This window comes from Danio rerio, chromosome 13, assembly GCF_052040795.2.
Source record: "Danio rerio strain M-AB ecotype USA chromosome 13, GRCz13ab, whole genome shotgun sequence".
Lineage (NCBI taxonomy): Eukaryota > Metazoa > Chordata > Actinopteri > Cypriniformes > Danionidae > Danio > Danio rerio.
In genome coordinates, this window is record NC_141033.1 from 17,545,821 (window position 1) to 17,567,252 (window position 21,432).

At 35.0% G+C, this 21,432-nt stretch overlaps 3 protein-coding genes across 30 annotated transcripts in view; 2 read left to right on the forward strand and 1 right to left on the reverse strand.

The window, feature by feature from the left end:
- The window catches only part of LOC147841024 (uncharacterized), a 485,466-nt gene that overhangs the window by 273,308 nt on the left and 190,726 nt on the right, over positions 1-21,432 (forward strand). The gene's annotated exons all lie outside the window — the stretch shown is intronic.
- LOC147834160 (uncharacterized) overlaps positions 1-21,432 on the reverse strand; it is a 439,063-nt gene that overhangs the window by 250,439 nt on the left and 167,192 nt on the right. The gene's annotated exons all lie outside the window — the stretch shown is intronic.
- The window catches only part of klc1a (kinesin light chain 1a), a 209,886-nt gene that overhangs the window by 8,956 nt on the left and 179,498 nt on the right, over positions 1-21,432 (forward strand). For 16 of the 28 annotated variants that reach the window (XR_015505034.1, XR_015505035.1, XR_015505036.1 and 13 more), the window contains 4 exon segments: positions 12,652-12,928; positions 13,027-13,092; positions 17,015-17,179; positions 17,277-17,355. Coding sequence is in view for 13 of the 28 variants with exons in the window: in XM_087277700.1 (XP_087133826.1) it covers positions 12,653-12,928; positions 13,027-13,092; positions 17,015-17,179; positions 17,277-17,355 (586 nt within the window). In the remaining 15 variants the exon portion in view is untranslated. 28 annotated transcript variants of the gene reach the window in all.

Here is a 21,432-nt window from a genome sequence, read left to right on the forward strand (position 1 = left end):
TAAGTGTTTTGTGATAGATGGTAAAATGATGGTAAAGTTCTAGGAGGATTTGGTCTTCCCAACATTTAATATTATTATTATTGGGCAGCTAATTTAAACATACTGACATGGTCAAGAAAGATTTTTTTGGTTGAACAAAGAGACCAACCAGAATGGTTAGCTATTGAGGATGCTTTTTGACTAAGACATCATTACCAGCCCTGTTTAATCAAATGTAATATTGATCTAATCATATGATATATAGTAATACATAATGTAGTTCAATTAAAGATATGTACTTGAATTCCAATTTTTAATAATCATCTATTCCCTCCTGGATTAAATTATGTATTTTGTTCCGAATGGAACGATGTATCATAACAATTCAACATCTTTACAAAGAAAGAACATTTAACTTCTTTGAACGACTAAAACAAAAATACAACCTAGGGACAATAGTGGTATTACAGATACCAATAAAATATCTTAATATTAAAAAAGCTTAACAACAGATCCTATCAATGTTGTAAGGAATGGCCCTCAACAATGTAGCCTAGTTGACAGCAAGCATCAAGTGTTTTTTAAAATTATGTGATCTGTCATAATATTTAAGTCTGCTCTTTTACTTTACTGTTCTTTTACGTGTGCTGTGGCTGCAGTGATGTTAAACTCAGATGAGGTGCCTTCATTTAGCCTGTAGTCTACCATATAATAATTTTTAGGTTTTCTTGATGTTCCATTGCCTAAATTTTTTTTTTCTAGTCATTTTCTCAGGTATGTGTGCACAACTAGTTAGTGGGACAATGTTTTATTTAGACATCACAATGAAATGGCAATAGCTAAAGATTTGAAAAATGACCTTTAAAAAATTAGCTTTAGATATAGTACACTTTGAGATTTAAACATGAGCTGGATGTTTTGATCCACTTAGAGCTGTATTCCACACACTGCATGGAAGGTAATTTTCAAAAACCCACAATGGGTTCTTTAAAAGTGGAGCAGCATACTGTTCTTTTCTACAGTCAACCAAAAAGGCAGCGAAAATGTATTTGGTGTGATTGGTTCCCTACTTTTATGCTTTTTTATGCTTGGAAAAACCCTTTTTGTCTTTGACCCATGAAGATTATAGGTTAAAACTAGCATCTCAATAAGGTTTTTTTATTCATTGTTTCTCTTCCACTTTGTTCATGCACAGCTGAAATTTAAAAATACAAACTTTAAGATGCTTCCCCAAAATGCCATAGAAAGAAGGAAATATTTGATTTCAGTGCTCCAACATTGACACAGGGTTGAAGAAGCAGAAGTGGTGGCGTTTGTTAAGCTAAGTGAATTGGATTGAAGTATCAAGGCAATCACACTTTTTCATAAAGTTCATTTAAATCAAACACCACACTGCAGTTTCATGGTGGTCTGGATTGTAGCACAAGGCAAATCAAGCCGAGCGAGGGCACAGACACCAGCACCTGATTCTCAGTAGCTATGTTTCCATCCACCTATTTTTATGCACATTTTGATATGCGCATAAAAAAGCGGTTGATGGAAATGCCAAAATGCAAATAAATTTGGAAAATGCGCATAAAAACATATCTGTATAACAGAGTAGGATAAACTTTTTATACAATAAGAAAAGATGCGCATAAACTACGATGGAAACACTTTTTCCAAACAAATTCCAGTGTGCTCAAAAAATAAAGGTAATTTGATTTTGTTATAAGAGATCAGGCGATGATAAAAATGTGTGTGAATGGACAAACCAGCTGGCTGAGCACATTGTAAAACATTTGAAATGTTGTTTTGGCCATTCTAAAATGCTTTAACCGTTTCAGTATTAGTATTATTATATTATTAATGACCTCCAGAATCAAAAGCTTTTGTGCTCAGCTTCTCACGCCTTCAAACGCCACTGCACGTTCACTGCATGTCAGCATTGCCTTCTGAGGTGCAAGTCATTTATTAAATAAAGAAAACATTCACGCAGTTTTTTCTACCACAGTAAATTTTGATTTGATATTTGGCACCAGTTAATTAGGAATTAATTAGGATTAAGTTAATTAGGATTTTACTCGCTTTGACTCATTGGATAAATGCAATAATCCAGTTTTGCACAAAGTAAATTCACATTTTTGAATGTTAACATAGCTAGTAAAAATGTTACTTTTTGTCCGTCATGTCAGCCCATGACTGACAAAAAAATAAGATAAATTGGGCATGATAGATTCGGTGTTTACACTTGAACTGACAAAATTTTTAGCATGGCAAGACTTTTTTTTTACATTTTGTCAAAGCCTAAATGCTTTTTTATTTAAGCATGAAACACTAAAAAAGAAGTGTCAGATATATAATCTAACAAAAGTTTTTTTTTATTTCAGATACAGTGGGTGCGGAAAGTATTCAGAACCCCTTAAATTGTTCACTCTTCATTATATTGCAGCCTAGCATTGCTGAAATCATTTAAGTTGTTTTTTTTTTTTCAATGTACACACAGCACACCATATTGACAGAAAAACACAGAATTGTTGACATTTTTGCAATTTATTAAAAAAGAAAAAAATGAAATATCACATGGTTCTAAGTATTGAGACCCTTCGCTGTGACACTTTATTATTTATCTCAGTTGCTGTCCATTTTTTTCTGATCATCCTTCAGATGGTTACACCTTTATTGAGTCCAGGTGTGCTTGATTATACTGATTGGACTTGATTAGGAAAGCCACACACCTGTCTAAGACCTTACAGCTCAGAGCAAATGAGAAGGTCAAAGAGAGAGCTCAGAGACAGAATTGTGGCAAGGCACAGATCAATTACAATTTTACACTTTTTCTCTCGTGTGTTTATTATTGTGATGTAGAGCTGCACAATTAATCGAAAAAAGATTCAAAATGGTGTTGTTTTTAAAACAATTTATTTTGTAAGTTTGCAACTCACTATAGCCAAAAATGAATCTCAAAATTTTGATTCTCAAAACAATAACAACGAAATATTTACATTAACTGAACAAGATAGCTTTTCTATATAAGACACTGGTAGATGAAAATTTAAACCTGGACATTTGTAGTTTCTGTATTTTTTCCCCCTGTCTTTTATTTATGTAAACTGCTAAATATTTACATTGAACTTATGTGTCTGTTTACTGTGTTGTCTGACGAAGGCACACAATCTACCTTTCCTGCTGCTTCCTCTCCAAATAAATATTTGATGATGTCTTTGGTAGCTGGTAATAACAATGCTTCTCAGCATGTGCGATGTGGAGTGATGCCAAATATGACGCTGTTAAACACCTCTCAAGGACTAGCTCCCGAAAAATGCTAGCCTTCCAGGCCAAACACAACTCCTGATTCTTGAAATAGTCTGTTGATTTTTCTGTCTCTTTGGGAAGTTTCTGCTGTAGATGGCGCTTGAGCTTGGATGGTTTCATGCATTCGTTGGAAAGAATCTCTTGAAAAATAACACACTGGGGTCCCTGCTTTAACATGCAGGTAAAACCAAACGCAATGTAAGATTTGTCATATTTTCTGGGTTTTGCCTTAATGCTCGCCTAGTCAGATTTGCATAAACTGCTTGTGGGAGCTGGATTCTTTAAAAGTCTTTCCATCATCTGTCTTGCACATACAGCCGCTTATTGCTCCATTCAACTGTATGGAAAACCTTAAAGAGCGCTTTGAGATAAACACATTACAATTAAGTATCCACTTATATAAATCTTAAAACTGTATATAAATTAATAATTTATAGTCAATAATATGGAAGTTTTTTCCTATCAAAATTAAAATGAAAATTAAAATGCTTAAAAGATCAAATGATAAATCAAATGGTCAAACTATAAATCAAATGCTCAAACCGACATTGCAAATGATAAATCAAATCCTCAAACTGACTCTGCAAATGATAAATCAAATGCTCAAACGGACTTTGCAAATGGTGAATCAAATCCTCAAACCGACTCCTCAAATGATAAATCAAATCCTCAAACTGACGTCGCAAATGGTGAATCAAATCCTTAAACTGACATCGCAAATGGTGAATCAAATCCTTAAACTGACATCGCAAATGGTGAATCAAATGTTCAAACTATAAATCAAATCCTTAGCATTTGATTCACCATTTGCGATGTCAGTTTAAGGATTTGATTCACCATTTGCAGAGTTGTTTGAGCATTTGATTCACCATTTGCAATGTCGGTTTAAGGATTTGATTTATAGTTTGAGCATTTGATTCACCATTTGCGATGTCAGTTTGAGCATTTGATTCACCATTTGCGATGTCAGTTTAAGGATTTGATTCACCATTTGCGATGTCAGTTTAAGGATTTGATTCACCATTTGCGATGTCAGTTTGAGGATTTGATTTATCATTTGAGGAGTCGGTTTGAGGATTTGATTCACCATTTGCAAAGTCCGTTTGAGCATTTGATTTATCATTTGCAGAGTCCGTTTGAGGATTTGATTTATCATTTGCAATGTCGGTTTGAGCATTTGATTTATAGTTTGAGCATTTGATTTATCATTTGATCTTTTAAGCATTTGAATTTTCATTTTAATTTTGATAGGAAAAAACTTCCATACAATAACAATTTTAGGATTGGAAAAAAATACCTCGTAAATCATTTTTTTCTTATTGCCAAGTTTTTCTCTGACCCCATAGCGGGCCACCAGTGACCCTCTTGCGGTCCGTGGACCCCTGTTTGAAAATACCTGTCCTAGACGATCTTAATCCAGCATTTCTACGATTCTGCCAATCATATTTTCAAGTTCAGGAGAGAAGAAAAGAGGGCCGCACAAGTCTTCACATTGTTTTACATACGTTGTTCAGCAACGTGGAGACCAATGGTGTTGAAATGGTGTTGAAAGAGTCACATACTGTATTTATAAGGAATAATTCACCCAAAAATGTCATTTCTGTCTTCATGTAATGATGTATTCCCGGCCGCGATATCACACGTTACGTGAACTGCTGACTGAGTTGTTACCACATAGAGGGCGGGCACGCGCCTGCGAATGAAGTCTACTTTAGTGAACAGAACCTGCATAGGCTGTGAATAACAGGTAATAAAGTTGTAAATAATGTTCAGTTTGTGGAACAGAGTGATTATTTGAGGGCCTCACGGGAAGTATGAATCGCACTTAACAGTGAAAATGAAACTGAAAGCATGCACAACATTTAAATAATCATCTGGCATTATAGAGTTAGGATTAGGCTACGACAAGCATTTGATATGCTTTTTTCTTTCTTAGCTATCACAAAGTGTTGTGGATGAGAATAGACAATAGACCTACATATAATAATAATATAGTTTTTACCATATGTTTGAAAAATAACAATAATAATAGCCCACTCAATAACCTTAATTTTACATCTACAGCATTGTGAGAAAATCGTGATCTTTATTTTAAGCAAAAAAAAATTCTCATTTTAGCCAGAATCATGCAGCTCTATTGTAATGCTTTCATTATAGAGTTGTACAAGCTCAGATCTTATTTATTGTATTTTTGCTTAAATATAAGGATATTTTTAAAATGAACATAAATCTTTCACAATTTAACAAGAGTCAAAAAATGTTTTTTTCATGACTAAATTACAGATTTGTCAATTTGGGTGAACTGTTCTTGTAATCTCTGCTGCTTGTTTTATTTTGGCATGGTGTGTGGCCTTCCTGTAATATCAGCAATATCGCTTCCTGTGACTTCGCAGTGAGAATGTTGTGTTAGTTCGAGGCATAAGGTTGGACCACCTCCCTCTTCCTCTTGAGGTCACAAGAGAGTATTTCACCATCGACAGGGTTGTGAGTCATGCTATAGTTCTATCGGCTTAACAGCTCTGAGTAATGAGTCTTTCACCCAACATACTCAATCTTGTCAACTGTCTGCTTTTACACCTCAACATCCTCTATTTATTCCTGTAGCTAGACATTTGTCAATATTCAATAATTCAATAGATAGTGATAATGAACATGCATAATTTTGATATCCTGGGCTCTTCATTCATTTATTTTCTTTTCAGCTTAGTCTCTCTATAAATCTCGGGTCGCCACAGCGGAATGAACCGCCAACTTTTCCAGCATATGTTTTACGCAGTGGATGCCCTTCCAGCTGTAACCCATCACAGGGAAACAACCATACACTCTAATTCACACACACACACTATGGACAGTTTAGCTTACCAAATTCACCAATAGCGCATGTGGGGCAAAACAGACCACCTGGAGGAAACCCACTGGAACACAGGGAGAACATGTAAACTCCACACAGAAACGCCAACTGACCCAGCAACAGCTCAAACCAGTGACCCTCTTGCTATGAGGCAACATCGCTACCTGTTGTGCCACCACACCGCCCATCCTTGGCACATTAAAAAATACATATATTTAGATGTTTAGAGTATTTTGTGTTTTGTATTTGCAGTAAAATTCATAACAGCCCCAAATGCTTAGATAATTAATTATTCTAATTTAGCTTAATTATTCTAATTTAGCTTAATAGTTCAAACATGAACATTTTCACGTGCTAATGTGATCTACATGATGAAATACTCACTGAAATGTGTGATAATGTTAGTTATTGCCTAATAACGTAGAAAAATAATGTTAAAATGTAGTTGTACTCTGATAAGTCGTAATTTTTTTATTAAATTGTGTTAATAACTAATATAATTCAGCAGTAATATTTGTCAAACTGTACAGTGTCTCTGCTTGAACTGGACAGAACTTTTGTATAAATATATATATGCAGTCTTATGCATCTTTGCCATGATGACAGTAATTAATATTTCACTAGATATTTTTCAAGACTCTTCTATACAGCTTAAAGTAGAGATCTGTACTGCATTGCGCTTGGTGACAAGTGTATTTTGCAGTGCCATTGTATTTTGCACTGTCTGGAGCCAGCACCTAAGCTTTTAACTCATCACAGCACACGTGCTGCTGATGATGCGACAATAAAAGTGATTTGATTCGACTAAATTTTGAATCTCGCTTCTGCCAGTTTTTAGTTCGAACCCACCACCGAAAACCTCCCAGCGATATGGTCCGGACAGTCTTAAACAAGATGTCTGTATTAACACAGACACACAGCACCAAGCAAGTGACCCAAACACCATCACGCACATAGACATTACCAAGCTCTCTCTCTCTCATTCATACTCATATACACACACACACACATAGACAGCAACAATCAAGCTAAACACAGCATCACACTCTCTCGTTCACACACATGCATACGCGTGCTTGCTCGGGAGTCGGGAGCGATATTGTTAGACCGCCTGTTCCCGTTCAAATTAAACCAGTTACCGACCGCTCCCTCGATTTATTCGAAAATTTATTCTCATGCCGCAAGAAATCTGATCGGGTCCTGTGGTACAGCCGCGCGAATGCAGACCTCTAACGTAAAGTGACATTTAAAGGCTTAACTAGGTTAATTATGTTAACTAGGCAGGTTAGGATCATTATACAATAAATTGCCTAATTATGTTTTTTTTTCTGTAGATTATCAAAAAAATATATAGCTTAAAGGGGCTAATCATTTTGATCTTAAAATTAAAAACTGCTTTTATTCTAGCTGAAATAAAACAAATAAGAGTTTCTCCAGAAGAAATAATATTATCAGACATATTGGGAAAATTTCCTTGCTCTGTTAAACATCATTTGGGACATATTTAAAAAAAGAAAAAAACATTCAAAAGGATGCTAATAATTCTGATATTTTTCTCTCTTTTACAGTAAAGCAATGCACAAGTATTATTTCATAATTATTATACCTGTTATATACCTATTTTTTGCGACTTTTTTCAATATTGTGATGATAATGTATGCTGCGATATAAACTTCAGCAATTAATCACACCAAGAAAATGTTATACAGTCATAAGCATAATCTCTAGCACTTTCTTTCCCATCCTCTTCTCATTGTAATAAATCATTGATTGTTATCATTTGTAATTCAGCAGGATGCATTCAGGCATGTAAAGTTTTTAAATTTTTATGTCCTTATATGATCTCATTCATTTAGGTATTTTCCTTTTGCATTTTTATTTTAGGAAACTGGAAATTGTATGCACATGTTTATGGCATCATTTTAACCTTGTCAATGCAATCACAAAAGGATAGCACTGGGAACCCTTGGTTGTGGGAGTCACAATTCCAAAGTGTTTCTTGACATTTATTTATTTTTTTCTATTTTGTTGGGTCTGCAAATACATCTTTCCGACTTTACATTTTATCCAGAACATTATTTTAAACATTCTTCTCTATTGTTTTGGGGATGCCAACTGCATGCATCCGAGCACGTTTTTTTGACAGCATAAAAAGTTTAATCTATCATAAGTAAAATTAGATTTTATGAACGGCATTTTTTTTAAGTGTGTTTTTCTTTGTGTTGTTTGTTACGTTAAGCCTTTCCTTATTGTGGACTTTAATGGAATAGAAAATGCTTAACGTGATATTGTTCACTTTATCTATGCAATCAGGGCCCGTTCTTTTGATAATGGTTATTGTTAATCACAAGAAAACTTTGACAGAAATGTGGGTTTTCCTTTCCCTGGTTGGTGTTAAGGTATATTAACCCATGTTAGGCTGTTGTCTTATAATGGATTTCTATGGGGAAAATGTTTAAAGGGAATTTGTTCACTTTATGCAAGCAGGAGCCTGTTCTTTTGATAGCAGAATGTGTTTATCATGAGTATATTCCTATATAAATGTATTTCTCACCGTTTGTTGTTAATTTAAATCATAGACTTTATCGGAATAAAATGCTTAACGTGACATTGTTCACTTTATGGAATCAGAATGAGCTTTTTTATGTTAATTAGTATTAATTACAAGTGAATTTTGATAGAATTTTAGTTTCCCCTGTTGTTAAGCTTTTTCCTTGAACTTTAATTGGTTGAAAACACTTAATATTCACTTTATGTATAGAATAAGGGCTTGTTCTTTTTATAGTAGTTAGGGTTAATTACAAGTAAAGTTTCTCTGGTTGATGTTTAGGTACATTATGCCATCTTATGCGTTTTTCACATGGAGCGATTTAGAATGACCTATTCACAGACAAGCAGTCTGTATTTGTAACCCAGATGTTATATGTTAGCAGATCTAAAGACCAGTGGAGCTGGGGTGGAGGAGGATCTTTGAAAAAGTGCTGAGTAACGTCCAAATTCATAGTATTCTACAAACAGTATGTGAGAGGTTACTAGGTGACCTACACAACCAGCGAGAATCTGAAGTGTGCATCCGATGGATGCTACAGTATCCCATGATGCCACATGAGAATTAATTAATGGGAGTGAAACTGATGTGGGTAAGTCACATGATAATGACAAATGGCAGATGTAGAACGTCCGAGTTCCATTCATACTCTATAAAACATACTTTTCTAACAATCGTGTAGTAAATTCTAATTCAAATGCAGTACCTGCTCAAGTAGTAGGCAATTTCAGATGCAGCATGTCACATTTGAAAATCTTAGGAGAAAGCTCATTGCCTTTTGAGGTGACAGCAACCTCTCTCCTCTGCTATGTAGTTAATGGCGCTGGAGCAAATTAGCTGTGACCTATCAGCATGTGCAGCAGAATCTCAGTACTTTGATTCCCATCATACATTGGTGTTTCCTGCCCAGTGCTTGTCACATGGCAGATGATGAACTACTTATGGGTCACATGAATCTGCTGCCTCACTTCCTATTTCCCCTCCCACAGGAATAGAGCACAAACCCGAAGCTTAGGAGCAGCACATAGATCTGCTTCTCTTTATATCATAATTGCAGGGAGTAGATGTGCGATTGTTTTCATGAGAGAGAACAAATCTGTGGAGACGTGTTTATTTCAAATGAAAGGCCTTTACCATTATTTTCACTGTAGGCTGGATGTACATCATTTGAAAGGGCAACAATCTCAGATTCCTCTTGCTGTTTTTTGGAAATTCAAGTGTGCTTAAGTGTCTTGGCTACCGTGAACTGCCTTACCAGGTGAGTTGTGTCTTGGCAACAGCAAAGACAGCTGCTTTGTGTCCGTGTGTCAGGCTGGGAAGAGTCAGAAGCCTCTCAGATTCTTGAAGAGGGTTTGCATTCTAATTGCTTCTCTGAGTGAACTTGCTTTTTGTCTTTTAGTGTTATTTTAAAATGTAGTGTTCATTGTGTTTGCCAAGTCAAGCATCCTTTTGTTTTTCATACTAAAATTAGTGATTTGAATAAACCCTGAAATATAGTATAAAATGCCAGCTAAAAAAACATCATTGTGGGTTGCTGGGAAGAAACTTGTTGCCTTTCTTAGAGATGTCACCTTATGATTTCACCTGGTTTCTCAAACACAAACTTGGGATGTTCTGTCCTTTTGCTGGAGGGACATTGTCCTAAGTTCAGCTTTGACTTGTCTGGACGTTTTTAATGAACCTGAATAACTTGGTTGGTTTATGTGTGTTTAATTAGTGTGTGAGGTTGGATACTCCTGCATTAAACCAACATCAAAGAACTAGTGGAAACTAAAAAAGGATATGAAGCTCCACTTTCCAACACTGCACATTTTGCACATCTGTAGCAGGAGTCTTCAATTTCACGACCTGTGTTCAGATGCAAAATCTTCCCAAATACCCTTAAATAGTTCACTATTGAAAAAAAGCAGCCATTTGTAGGGGTGTCCAAAACCAGTTGAATTTTTGAAGTGCACTCAATCCCACAACGCACCGCATAGCAAGTGTACAGCCCATGTAGACTCAACAGATTGAAAATACCAGCGTGATCTCAGGAGGAAACATAACTCTTTTACGTTTTGTCAATGTAGTGGATAGTTTGTACAAATTCATTTATATAAAAGTGTATTATTTTAAAAAGGAGGGGTGGCCCCACCCCTTAACCCAACCATCATTGGGGAATGAGCAAATTGTACTAGATGGTATTGTTTCACTAAACCAAAAAGTTACGAATTGCTGTGAGAGAGCGTTGAATATAGACATAATGCACTTTGAGAGATTGTGTGCCAAAGCAATTTCTGCATGACAAGGCATAATTTTTAAATGAATATTTTTTTCATTGTTTATAAACAAAAAATATAGTTTGACTAAAGTAACATTAGTATACTGTATGTATGTCATAAAATGTATGTTTTAAATACTTTCATTACTTTTAGACAGCTCTCTAACTATTAAATAATGATCCCAGGGTCTGATCAAAAAGTTTAAAATCTAGTCTGTCTGAGAAATTTATCAACCAGTAAAGCACAAACAAAACTGCATCCTTCTCAATACACTGAGTGCTTGAATTTTCCAAATGACAGGTGACAGCCTTATATATCTGTCTTTTAGACCTGAACAATATGGTTTATCGTTTGAACATCGATATCACAATGACTACATTTACATGGACATCAGTAACCGAATTATTAGCCTTAATATGAATGAGAGAATAATATGATTAAGGTGTTAACATCAGTTGCTTTTTGAAAGTTCCTTTTATTATTCTGTTTTACATGTTATAGTACATAGTTTGATTAACGACATTGTGTCACCACGCTATCTACATTTCATGTAATTTTGGGTGTTTCATTTAAAAAATTTTTTACTTTAACTGCAGTTTGGCACTTTCACGTTCATTCAGGAACATTTCATGCATGCCCCTGTGACTATGGGACAAGCAATATTGGATGCGAGTATTAACTGCTGTAAATACAAAAAAAAGTGTTGTTTTAATGGAATTTGAAAAAAAAAAAAAAACTTTGCAATTCGTGATGCAGGTGTCTGTGGTACTGACTTGGTAGGTGCAGATAATAGTGTCAAACACCAGTGTGTGGTGGAATACCATGTTGCAAAACAGCGAAAATCCTACAAAATGGTAATAGTTTGATTAAGGTGTACTGCACTTACGGCTTGGCGATTTGGCCTAAAATCAAAATCTTGATTAATTGAAGATTTTAATTCGATTACGATTAATGAACGATTATTTAATTCTTATAAATAAATAAATAAATATACAACACTACAGTTGCAGTTTTTTTTTTTCATTTCCTGTTGTGGCCGACGTGTGTTCAGGGACGGTGCGTGCATGCATAGAGATGACCTATGTGGCCGACTTGGACAGCAGAATAGTGAGCATCCCCCTGACCTCGCATCACCAGGCTATTCTGCGTTTCCTCCAGTTTCATGCAATTTCGGGTGTTTCATTTTTAATCTTTAGACTTTAAATGCAGTTCAGTAGTTCACTCTCATTCAGCATATTCTCATTCAGGACGTTTTAATGGAATTTGTTACCTCATGGCAAATGAAAAGAAAAACCTAATTTCGGGACTAGCGTGTTCCTTTAAGGTAATCAAAAATTGCTGCTTACATGGTAGACTCTTAATCAGTATTTCAAATGCCATTTAATGCCTGTGCTTTTATTTCTGCAATAAATACGGTGTTTCGTGATTAATCATGATTAATCACTTTTAGTGATTAATCATGATTAATTACAAAAAAGTATGATTAATTATATATTTTTTTATTATTTGACAGGCCTAATATATAAATTAGTGCAGTTAATCAATAAAAAAAATTACTAATTAATAACACTTTTTGCACTCACAGTTACAGTGATTTGAGTAATTTGTCAATGGTTTAAATGGACAAGAACAAGAAGGAAAAGGCACTCATTTATACAAAACAAACTAATCTTTACTGGAAACGTTCCCTCACATCTGTGTTATGTGTCTCTATGTAGGATGCGTGAGGATATGTCGAGCGTGCTGTGTGTGAAGGAGACGGAGGGCCAGGGGGACCTCGGTGAAAAGCTATCCCAGGATGAGCTGCTATGTCGGACGCGCGAGGTCATGCAGGGGCTGGAGGCGCTCCGTGCTGAACATCAGGCCATTTTGGAGGGGCTGATGGGGACCTTGCGCTGCCTCAAACAGAGCCAGGAGGGGCGTGCTGTTGAGGAGAAGACTGCAATGATCCAACGCTCAATGGAGATGCTGGAGCTGGGCCTCAGTGAAGCACAGGTACGATGTGGAAGTTATTACAAAATGTGATGAAATTTGCTTGACAACATGGTAACATAGCTGCTCTCCCTCTTTCTTTCTGTTATTGCTCATTGCAGGTGATGATGGCTCTGTCAGGGCATCTGAGTGCAGTGGAGGCAGAGAAACAGAAGCTTCGAGCACAGGTGCATACACACACACAAAGACACTGCATCGCATGTAAAATTAAACTGCTCTCCGGTTCAGTGGTGTACATGCATCAGTTTTTGATTAGAAAGTCAAAACTCTAAATTGATGAGATAAAATCAGTTAAGAGCCAATACCCTACATAAATTTCCAGGGTTCCCAAAGGCCATAGAATTAGAAAAGCCCTATTCCAGATATTGAATGTCAGGGAATTTCATGTTTTTTGCAAGTGTTATCAGGAAATTTCATTTGACATTTTTAATTTTACTTTCCATTAGCACAACTTTTCTTTAACGTGGTTTTTTAAGCATGTTTCATGTAGTCATATTGACCAATATGTTTTTTTTGAAAGCATATTCTGAAATATTGGATATATATCAGGGATGCAGCAATTAACTGATTTCACTATTAACCTAGCTTTGATTTGTCACGTTATTTAATCGCAAAGGCTTCTTAACCCTCAGGGGTCTGAGGGTGTTTGGGACTCTGGAGAAGTTTTGACATACACTGACATTTGTGTTGTTTTCAGTATCTTAAAAACATATTAATGACTAAAGTGTGATAACACTGTAAACAGCACAAGCTGGGCTACAATAATACCCAAGCTGCATGTTTGTATATGTTTGTGCTTTTGAGAAAGAAACGTTTATGCGATTCTTTCGTAGTTAGTGAAAAACTAAAATTTCGAAGTCACTGAAACAAGGCTGTGAAACACATGAAGAACATTTGTTCACAACACTTTTGAGAACTGGATCTTGTAGCCTAGTGTTTTTGCTTCAAAATGATGTGAGAAACATCTTGTTTACTTGCTCACAGAAAACAATATAATGAATTAAAATTTCTAAGTCACTTTCTGAGTGAAAATGGTCTATACAAGAAGGCGTGAGCTATCAATACTAATGCAGTGAGTCACACCTGAGAAGACAAAGACCTGCATAATGAGCTGCATAATGAGCCTTCAGACAGGTATGTCACTAGGAATTTCAAGAGAAAATCTGACAAAAAAATAAGTTTATATATATATTTTTTGTTTGCAGTTTATTTAAAATATATTTTACTATCACACAAAATAACTCTAGATACACTTGTGAGAGTCAGTACACTGTATAAAACTCTGTAAACTATATAAACTTACACATAGCAAATCTACTTTAAAAATAAGCTAGCTGATTACATTACTACATTTTTAACATTTCTGTGTTGTTCACTGACACTAGTACTAATTTACCTAATAATCTTGGTTACCACATAGAAATTATAAACTGAATATAAGCTGTTTTGTAAACAACTGGCAGTATTTATTTTTCACAGTAGCATAGCATATGCATACTTGATGAGAGAACAGAATGCAAATAACAAAGAAACTATAGTTTAACACTAGTAACCACAAATAAGTTTACCATACTCGCAAGAAAAGCATTATTAGTAATGTATAGTCAACAAGTTGTTTCAAACCATAGTCTAGTAAAGTACTTGACATAATTTGTTTTATTAATTCAATAGTTGCTGTGGTAATATAACCACTAGCCTATGGTATTGTACATATAATAATACACACACACACACACACACACACACACACACACACACACACACACACACACACACACATATATATATGTGTGTGTGTGTGTGTGTGTGTGTGTATGCATACATATACATGTACATACATATACATAAATATAATCAGTTAATTACTTGAAAAGAGATTATTGGTTTTCAACTTGAGTTGGTTATTGCAAAAGTAGACATATCAAGCTTTCTTTAGATAAATCTCTGATATTTCTTTGTTAAGTATTTGCTGAGTTTCAGTTCATTTGTTTTTCCTGACAGTCCACACTTGCGTGTGTCTCATGCAGGCTATTTGTAATATCAAAGACTCACCGGCGTGGTAGCATTAACTCTAATGAACTCAGACTGAGAAACTAGACATAGCATTGGTTTCATACTGATTACTTTATCAAACAATATTTGTTTTTAACATGCACTCACTGCAATTAAAAGTAGACACTTCAAGCTTTCGAAAGATATGTGTCTCGTGTCTGTGTGATTTGTTTTCAGCATTTTACTGGCGCGTTTCTAAAAACAGTTCACGGAGAGAGAAAAGACTGATTGCCTACACTGTTTATTATCCTTGTTTTGCAAAAGCACCCGTTTGTTGTCATTGTGAGTGTACACATTGAAAACTAGACACCTAACAGATTCGATTGATGTCTTGATCTCATCTGTACGATCAAAACTGAAAGTGTAATTTAGGTTGTCAGAACGCATATACGCGGTCTTCGACCCCAGGGGGTTAACGTTGTGTTTCTTCATGGAACAAAACTGCTACAACTAAACAAAGTCATCCCAACTGTGTACTAGTTTAAAGTTATACCCACACACACTGGGTTAACTGTGGCTTAGGCTGTTCACATATTATGTCTTTTGAGCGTGCAAGTTCGTTATTTCCGGTAGAGGAGAGCAATGTGCATGCAGAGTGCTAGCAGCACAACGCACACACTTTTTCTTAATTTAAATGTACTTGCATAAATTCACAATTTTTCAATAAATAAATTATTGTGCATTAATTGGTGCCATTGATGTAGCTGATTTACTGCCTCTCTGCCTCCCCGATCGTCGTTGACAACATGCACAGACCTTCATTAAACAGCAATGGCAATTTACTATTTACCTTTAGGTACATCAAAAGAAGAAGCTGTATTAATAATATTGTGGCTCAAAAAGGAATATGTATAAATAATATTGTAAGGGTCTGTATAGTGAGCATGTGTATATAAAGTAATGGCTTTTGTTCAGTTTGTTAATTTGTTTGTTTATTTATTCATTCATTAATTTTCATTAGTTTTAGACATGGCATATACTGTATGCTGTACAATAAAGATATGTGGAAAAATAACTGAAAATTTAACTGAATAAAATAACTGAAATGTTATTAGCATTATTATATGATTATATTATTATTATATATGTTAATATATATGAAAAATGTTTTTAAACTGAATATTGATTTTTATTTGGTTTGGTTTGCACATGCAGTTGCTGAATTATTTCAAGGAGTAAATTGCAATATTTCAAGAGGAATTAAATAAATGAGTAAAAACCACATTATTTCATTTACCAGAAACAAAAATTATAACATTACACTGAATTCATTATTTTTTGTGTGCCACCCCAAGATTTGGTGTGGCCTCTTCTGGCCACCCCTAAGAAAATTTTCTGGGGGCGCCACTGTCAGGTACACCTATTTGAAAAAGAATGCTGCAAGCACAACGCTAGTCACGTGACAAGAACTGGACTGAATAATAAACTTTCGATTAATGTAGTTGACAAACGTTTTGTAAAACAGAACAATCGCCCTTACTGATATTTTGCAGTAAAAATGTTGGTGATTTACAATTACAATTCAATAACTAAAAATAAATAATTAATGTTTTTTGTGAACTTTTTTTACAATCTGTTTTGTTGATATTACAAACTTTATTTACAGGGTACAGTAGTGTATTAAGTAGTGTAATATTTTATGTATTTTTTTTCTTATCAAAATTGGGCCCAGGTACAAGATATAAAAAAAATATACACTTGAAATATTAAATACTCAAGAAAACATTTGATCATTCAGGTGTTCATCAAACACACTATTGTTGTGTAGTAAGATACAATACGCTTTTTTCTGTGCATTTGACTTCAAACTTAATTCTTTATTTAAGGATTACAATTAAAGTTCTTTTTTGGCGTTAAATCACACGTCATTATATGGGTAATCACCTCTGAGCTGGCTGGTTTTAAGGATTTATTCAGTATTTTCCTTTTCAAGGTAAAGAACTTTCCAAGCCAGGGCTGCTGAAAACATGGGTCAGCAATTTTGTGTAAAAGCTGTAGTGTGAAAATGCTGTGAATCTGAGTGCTGCTGTTGCACAGGTACGGAGGCTGTGTCAGGAGAACCAGTGGCTGCGGGACGAGCTGGCAGGAACCCAGCAGCGGCTGCAGAAGAGCGAGCAAAGTGTGGCTCAGTTGGAGGAGGAGAAGAAACACTTGGAGTTCATGAACCAGCTCAAGAAATATGATCAAGATCTTAGCCCATCAGTGAGCCCTCACCTTATTTTCCCTATGACATTTACCATATTTTCTGTTTTTTTTAGTCTTACCTTGTGCTTCTCTCTTTCTAACACTTTCTGTTCAGGATGATAAGGACTCTGATTCCAGCAGGGAGACACTGGATGATCTTTTCCCAGATGAGCAGGATGAGCCTGGACCTGGCAGTAAGTACTTTAGAAGCACTCAGTTCTGAACAGTTGATAAAAGAGACATTAGTTAAATTCAAGATGTTGATGTACTTCTAGTATAAACACTTAAGTATCATTATTGAGTATTATTAAGTACTATTGAAACACCATGATTTAGTTAGTAACAATTTAGACTCTAAGGGCCATCATACACCAGGCGCAATGTGGCACAAGGCGCGACGGAATTATTGTTTGCTAGTTTCAGCTTGGTGCAAGAGTTGTTTTGACGTTTTGTGCCACTCTGTTTAAATAGCAAATGCATTTGCGCTCATATGTGCGCCCAAAGGCATTCTGGTCTAAAAAGGAAGGCGTTCTAAGGCGCATTGCTGGTGCATTGCTATTTTAAAAAAAACTATTATAGATTTTTCAATAGACCAGAACAAAGCCGGTCTAAAGTCCAGCGCAGAGCGCGTTAGTTGTGTGCTCCTCGCTTACTCACTGCTTAATACACACAAGATGTAGAGCAATACGCTACGCAAATATCTTTACATATGAAAAAGAATACAAATATTAAGGATATATATATAGGATATAATTAGGATATATATAGGATATAAATATGAAGGATTAAAATAATATAAAACATTTTCTCGCCTATAAAAATTTAAAAACCATACTTTCATGCCTTTTTCATCTAGGCGGCTTTTTCAGTTTATTCGTGATAATTTTCTTTGGTATAATGTTATTAATATTAGCAGTATTATTTATTATATCCATATTTATATCTGTTTTATTAAAAACAAGCTTAGATTTGCCCACCTGGCAGGTTTCAGACCATATGGGGCACAGCATATGTATTTGGATATAACTCAGTTTTTTGAGCACACTTCATTATTATTGTTCATTTATTCGTTTGCTGGAAATTAGAACTGAATTTATAAATAGTTTTGAAACAAATCTTTGCGCTTAGCAAACAAAATTAACTATGTATAGGCTAATGGATGTCTGTGCGTACAAGGTTACCCTATCCACGAGAGCGAAAGTGAAAGTAGATAATGCGAGGCCTTATCTCTCATTCTCGCACTGCAGATGCTCTGTTTAACTGTTTTCTTGCTAGATGAGACTCTGATTGGTTTATTCTCAAAACACACCTATAACTTATTAAGAAAATAAGCTCAACCCTTTTAGATCATCTACCACGGCGCAAAGTGGATTTTTCCATCCTTATTTTAGCAAAAGTGAATTCCGACATGCCCTTAATGCGTTTGCGCTCTGCGCTTTGCATTTTGCAAAATAGAGCCCTAAAAGTCTTAGACCCCTAGTAAAATGTTTTAAAAATGTATTGCAAATTTAAAAAAATTTGATTATGTGATCTTAAAATATACTAAACATTTAAATAAATGCACTCAAAAAAGCTTTCAGGACAGTGAGCTTTATATTATTATTATTCGTGCTGTTGTTGACATACTTTTTTGACATATTAAAAGAATGTCTAATCTGTAATTTGATGCCTTCTGGAGATTTTTCCATCTTTCCTTGGCTTCTTTATGCACATTAATACAAATTTTCAATCCCCACTGTATCTAGTAAGAGCTTAATTTGCTGCTTCAGGTGTGTTTGATTAGAGTTGGAGCTAGAGCTGCACAATTAATCGTTAAAAGATAGCGATCTCGATTCGACCCCCCCTAGACGATCTTAATCCAGCATTTCTACAATTCTGCCAATCATATTTTTAAGTTCAGGAGAGAAGAAAAGGCGGCTGCACGAGTCTTTTCATTGTTTCACATACATTGCTCAGTGACATTGACAAATGATGATGAATGAGTCACATACTGTATTTATAAGGTATAATTCACCAAAAAAATTAATTTTTGTCTTACTATAATGATGTTTTCACGGCCGGGAGCCAAAATCAGGGCTAAAATCACGCAGTCTGAACTAGGCATTAAACACACGCAGGGTCAGAGCAAGCTGAACTGGCGGTCTAGGCAAACGGCAATCAAGCCGCCCTCAACCAGAAAGTGATCTTTTTGCGGATGAAAGTAAGGATGGTGAAGGAGGGGGTGGGTGTAGCGGATGAAAGTGAGGACTGGTGGGTTCGCTCACTATTCTGCTGCCCAAGCCAGCCACCTAGGTCGCCTCAATGCACGCGCCATCCCTGAACACACGTCGGCTACAACCGAAAAAAAAAAAAAACTGCAACTGTGTCATTTGCTTTATTTTTTAATGTGTTAAATATTCAAATTAATCACGCTGATTAAATTAATTAATATGCTAATTTTGACAGCCCTAAAAAATAGTAGATTAACGTTTTTATTCGGTAGATATATTAAGTAAAATGTTTGAAAAGGTACCTTCTGGAACAATTTTAGAGTATTTATCTTTAATAAAACTATAAGATTATATATGACTCTTCTTCCGTGTTGTTGCTATGTGGATTGTTTTGTTGTTGTTTTTTTTCTTTACAATGTATGTTTGTTAAGAAATTGATATGATTATATGATTATATATTGTACATTTAGTAGTATATTTTTGCCATGAAAATAGCCAATGCTGCTGATATGGCATTAAAACCTAAATAAATGAATAAAAAATAGTACTATAGTTATATAATAGTTATATAATACTAGTTATATAAAAAAGCAACAACATGCAAATAAAAAGCCTTTTAATTTTTTTTTCGAAGGATTGTGTGTTTAAGCTAGATTTTATTGTACCAGGTTAAACTTTCTGACACCTTTATGGCAATTAAATACATTAAAAATAAATACTGGCCACAACTGAACATTGAGGGTGATCTCTGAGTGGCAGTCCCCAAAATTAAACCAAGAATAAACTTGAGCTAAAAACATTGTACCCACCAGTCTCATTACTTGAGATTAATATTAAATTAAACCAAATAATAAATGATCATATAAATTATAGCCTGTGGTTGTTAGACTGTTGCACTTTTTTGTGTTCTTAATATGCTTTTGTTTTCTTATATTTCTATATTTATAATCACCTTATAGGAATGTGGGGGTCGCGAGTCACTGGCATTGTCATTTTGGGGGCCTGGCCTGAAAAGTTTGGGAACCCCTGACTTAGACAAATGTATAGGCACTTGCTAAAAATATATAGTATAAGAGTCTTTGTATAATAATGTATGCTGAATATGTCTATATATTTATACTTGTGTCCATGTTTGTAAATATGGAAAAACATTGGATTTATTCCCTAGTTTAAATGAAAACAGTCAATAAATGTAATACAAATTATTGATGATTTAAAAGAAATAGTATTATTGAGAGGAAAAAATGTTGAAGTAGAGTTCTTTCCTTGTTTCTGCGTGAGCTAGAGAGTTTGCTGTCTTGAATTACTCTCCTTCCAGTCACTTCCTTTATTTTTCTGATAGAATAATTGATAATTGGCTCATTGACTGTGGAGTGAGATCAAAGGGCAGTGTGGGTCGGGTTGTGGCTCAGAGCTCCTCAGTGCACTGATATTTTTGGTGTCATGTGTTGCAGTCTGACACCGCTGAATCGTGAACGCACTCAGATTAACCCTCATTCTGACACATGAATGCCAGGCGGCTGTTTCCTTGTCAGTGATGCTGCCCTGCAGCAAATGATTTCCAGCTGAGTTTTTCAAAGGGAATGACATAAATCTTCTCTGAAAAATATTGCATTAATCTCTTCTCCTCATTCCTGAAGTGCTGGGAATGTGCTGTATCTTTTTACTTTCATTTTGCCATGTCTTTAGTTATTCCTTGTTTATTTAACGTTGCAAAGAGACAGCAGCAGATATACAGTCAAGCTAAACTACATTTTCCAATCACCATGTCATCCTTCTGTGAGATTGCTGATACTTGATACTATCACATGGAGACATGGCAGTTTTTTTTTAACTTATATTCGACTAAGTATTATCAACTTTCGACTGATTTATTTATTTTTGCTTATTTAATAATTTTGATTTGCAATGTGTTTTAGCTTGAAAATTAATCAAGATAAATGCAAATTATTGTGCTCTTCCAGCTAAGTAATTTAAGAGATTTATTTTAAACACAAGAAGATATATTTGATAGGTTATTGCTGATTCAGGCAGTTATCCACTCCTTCGAAATGAATACAT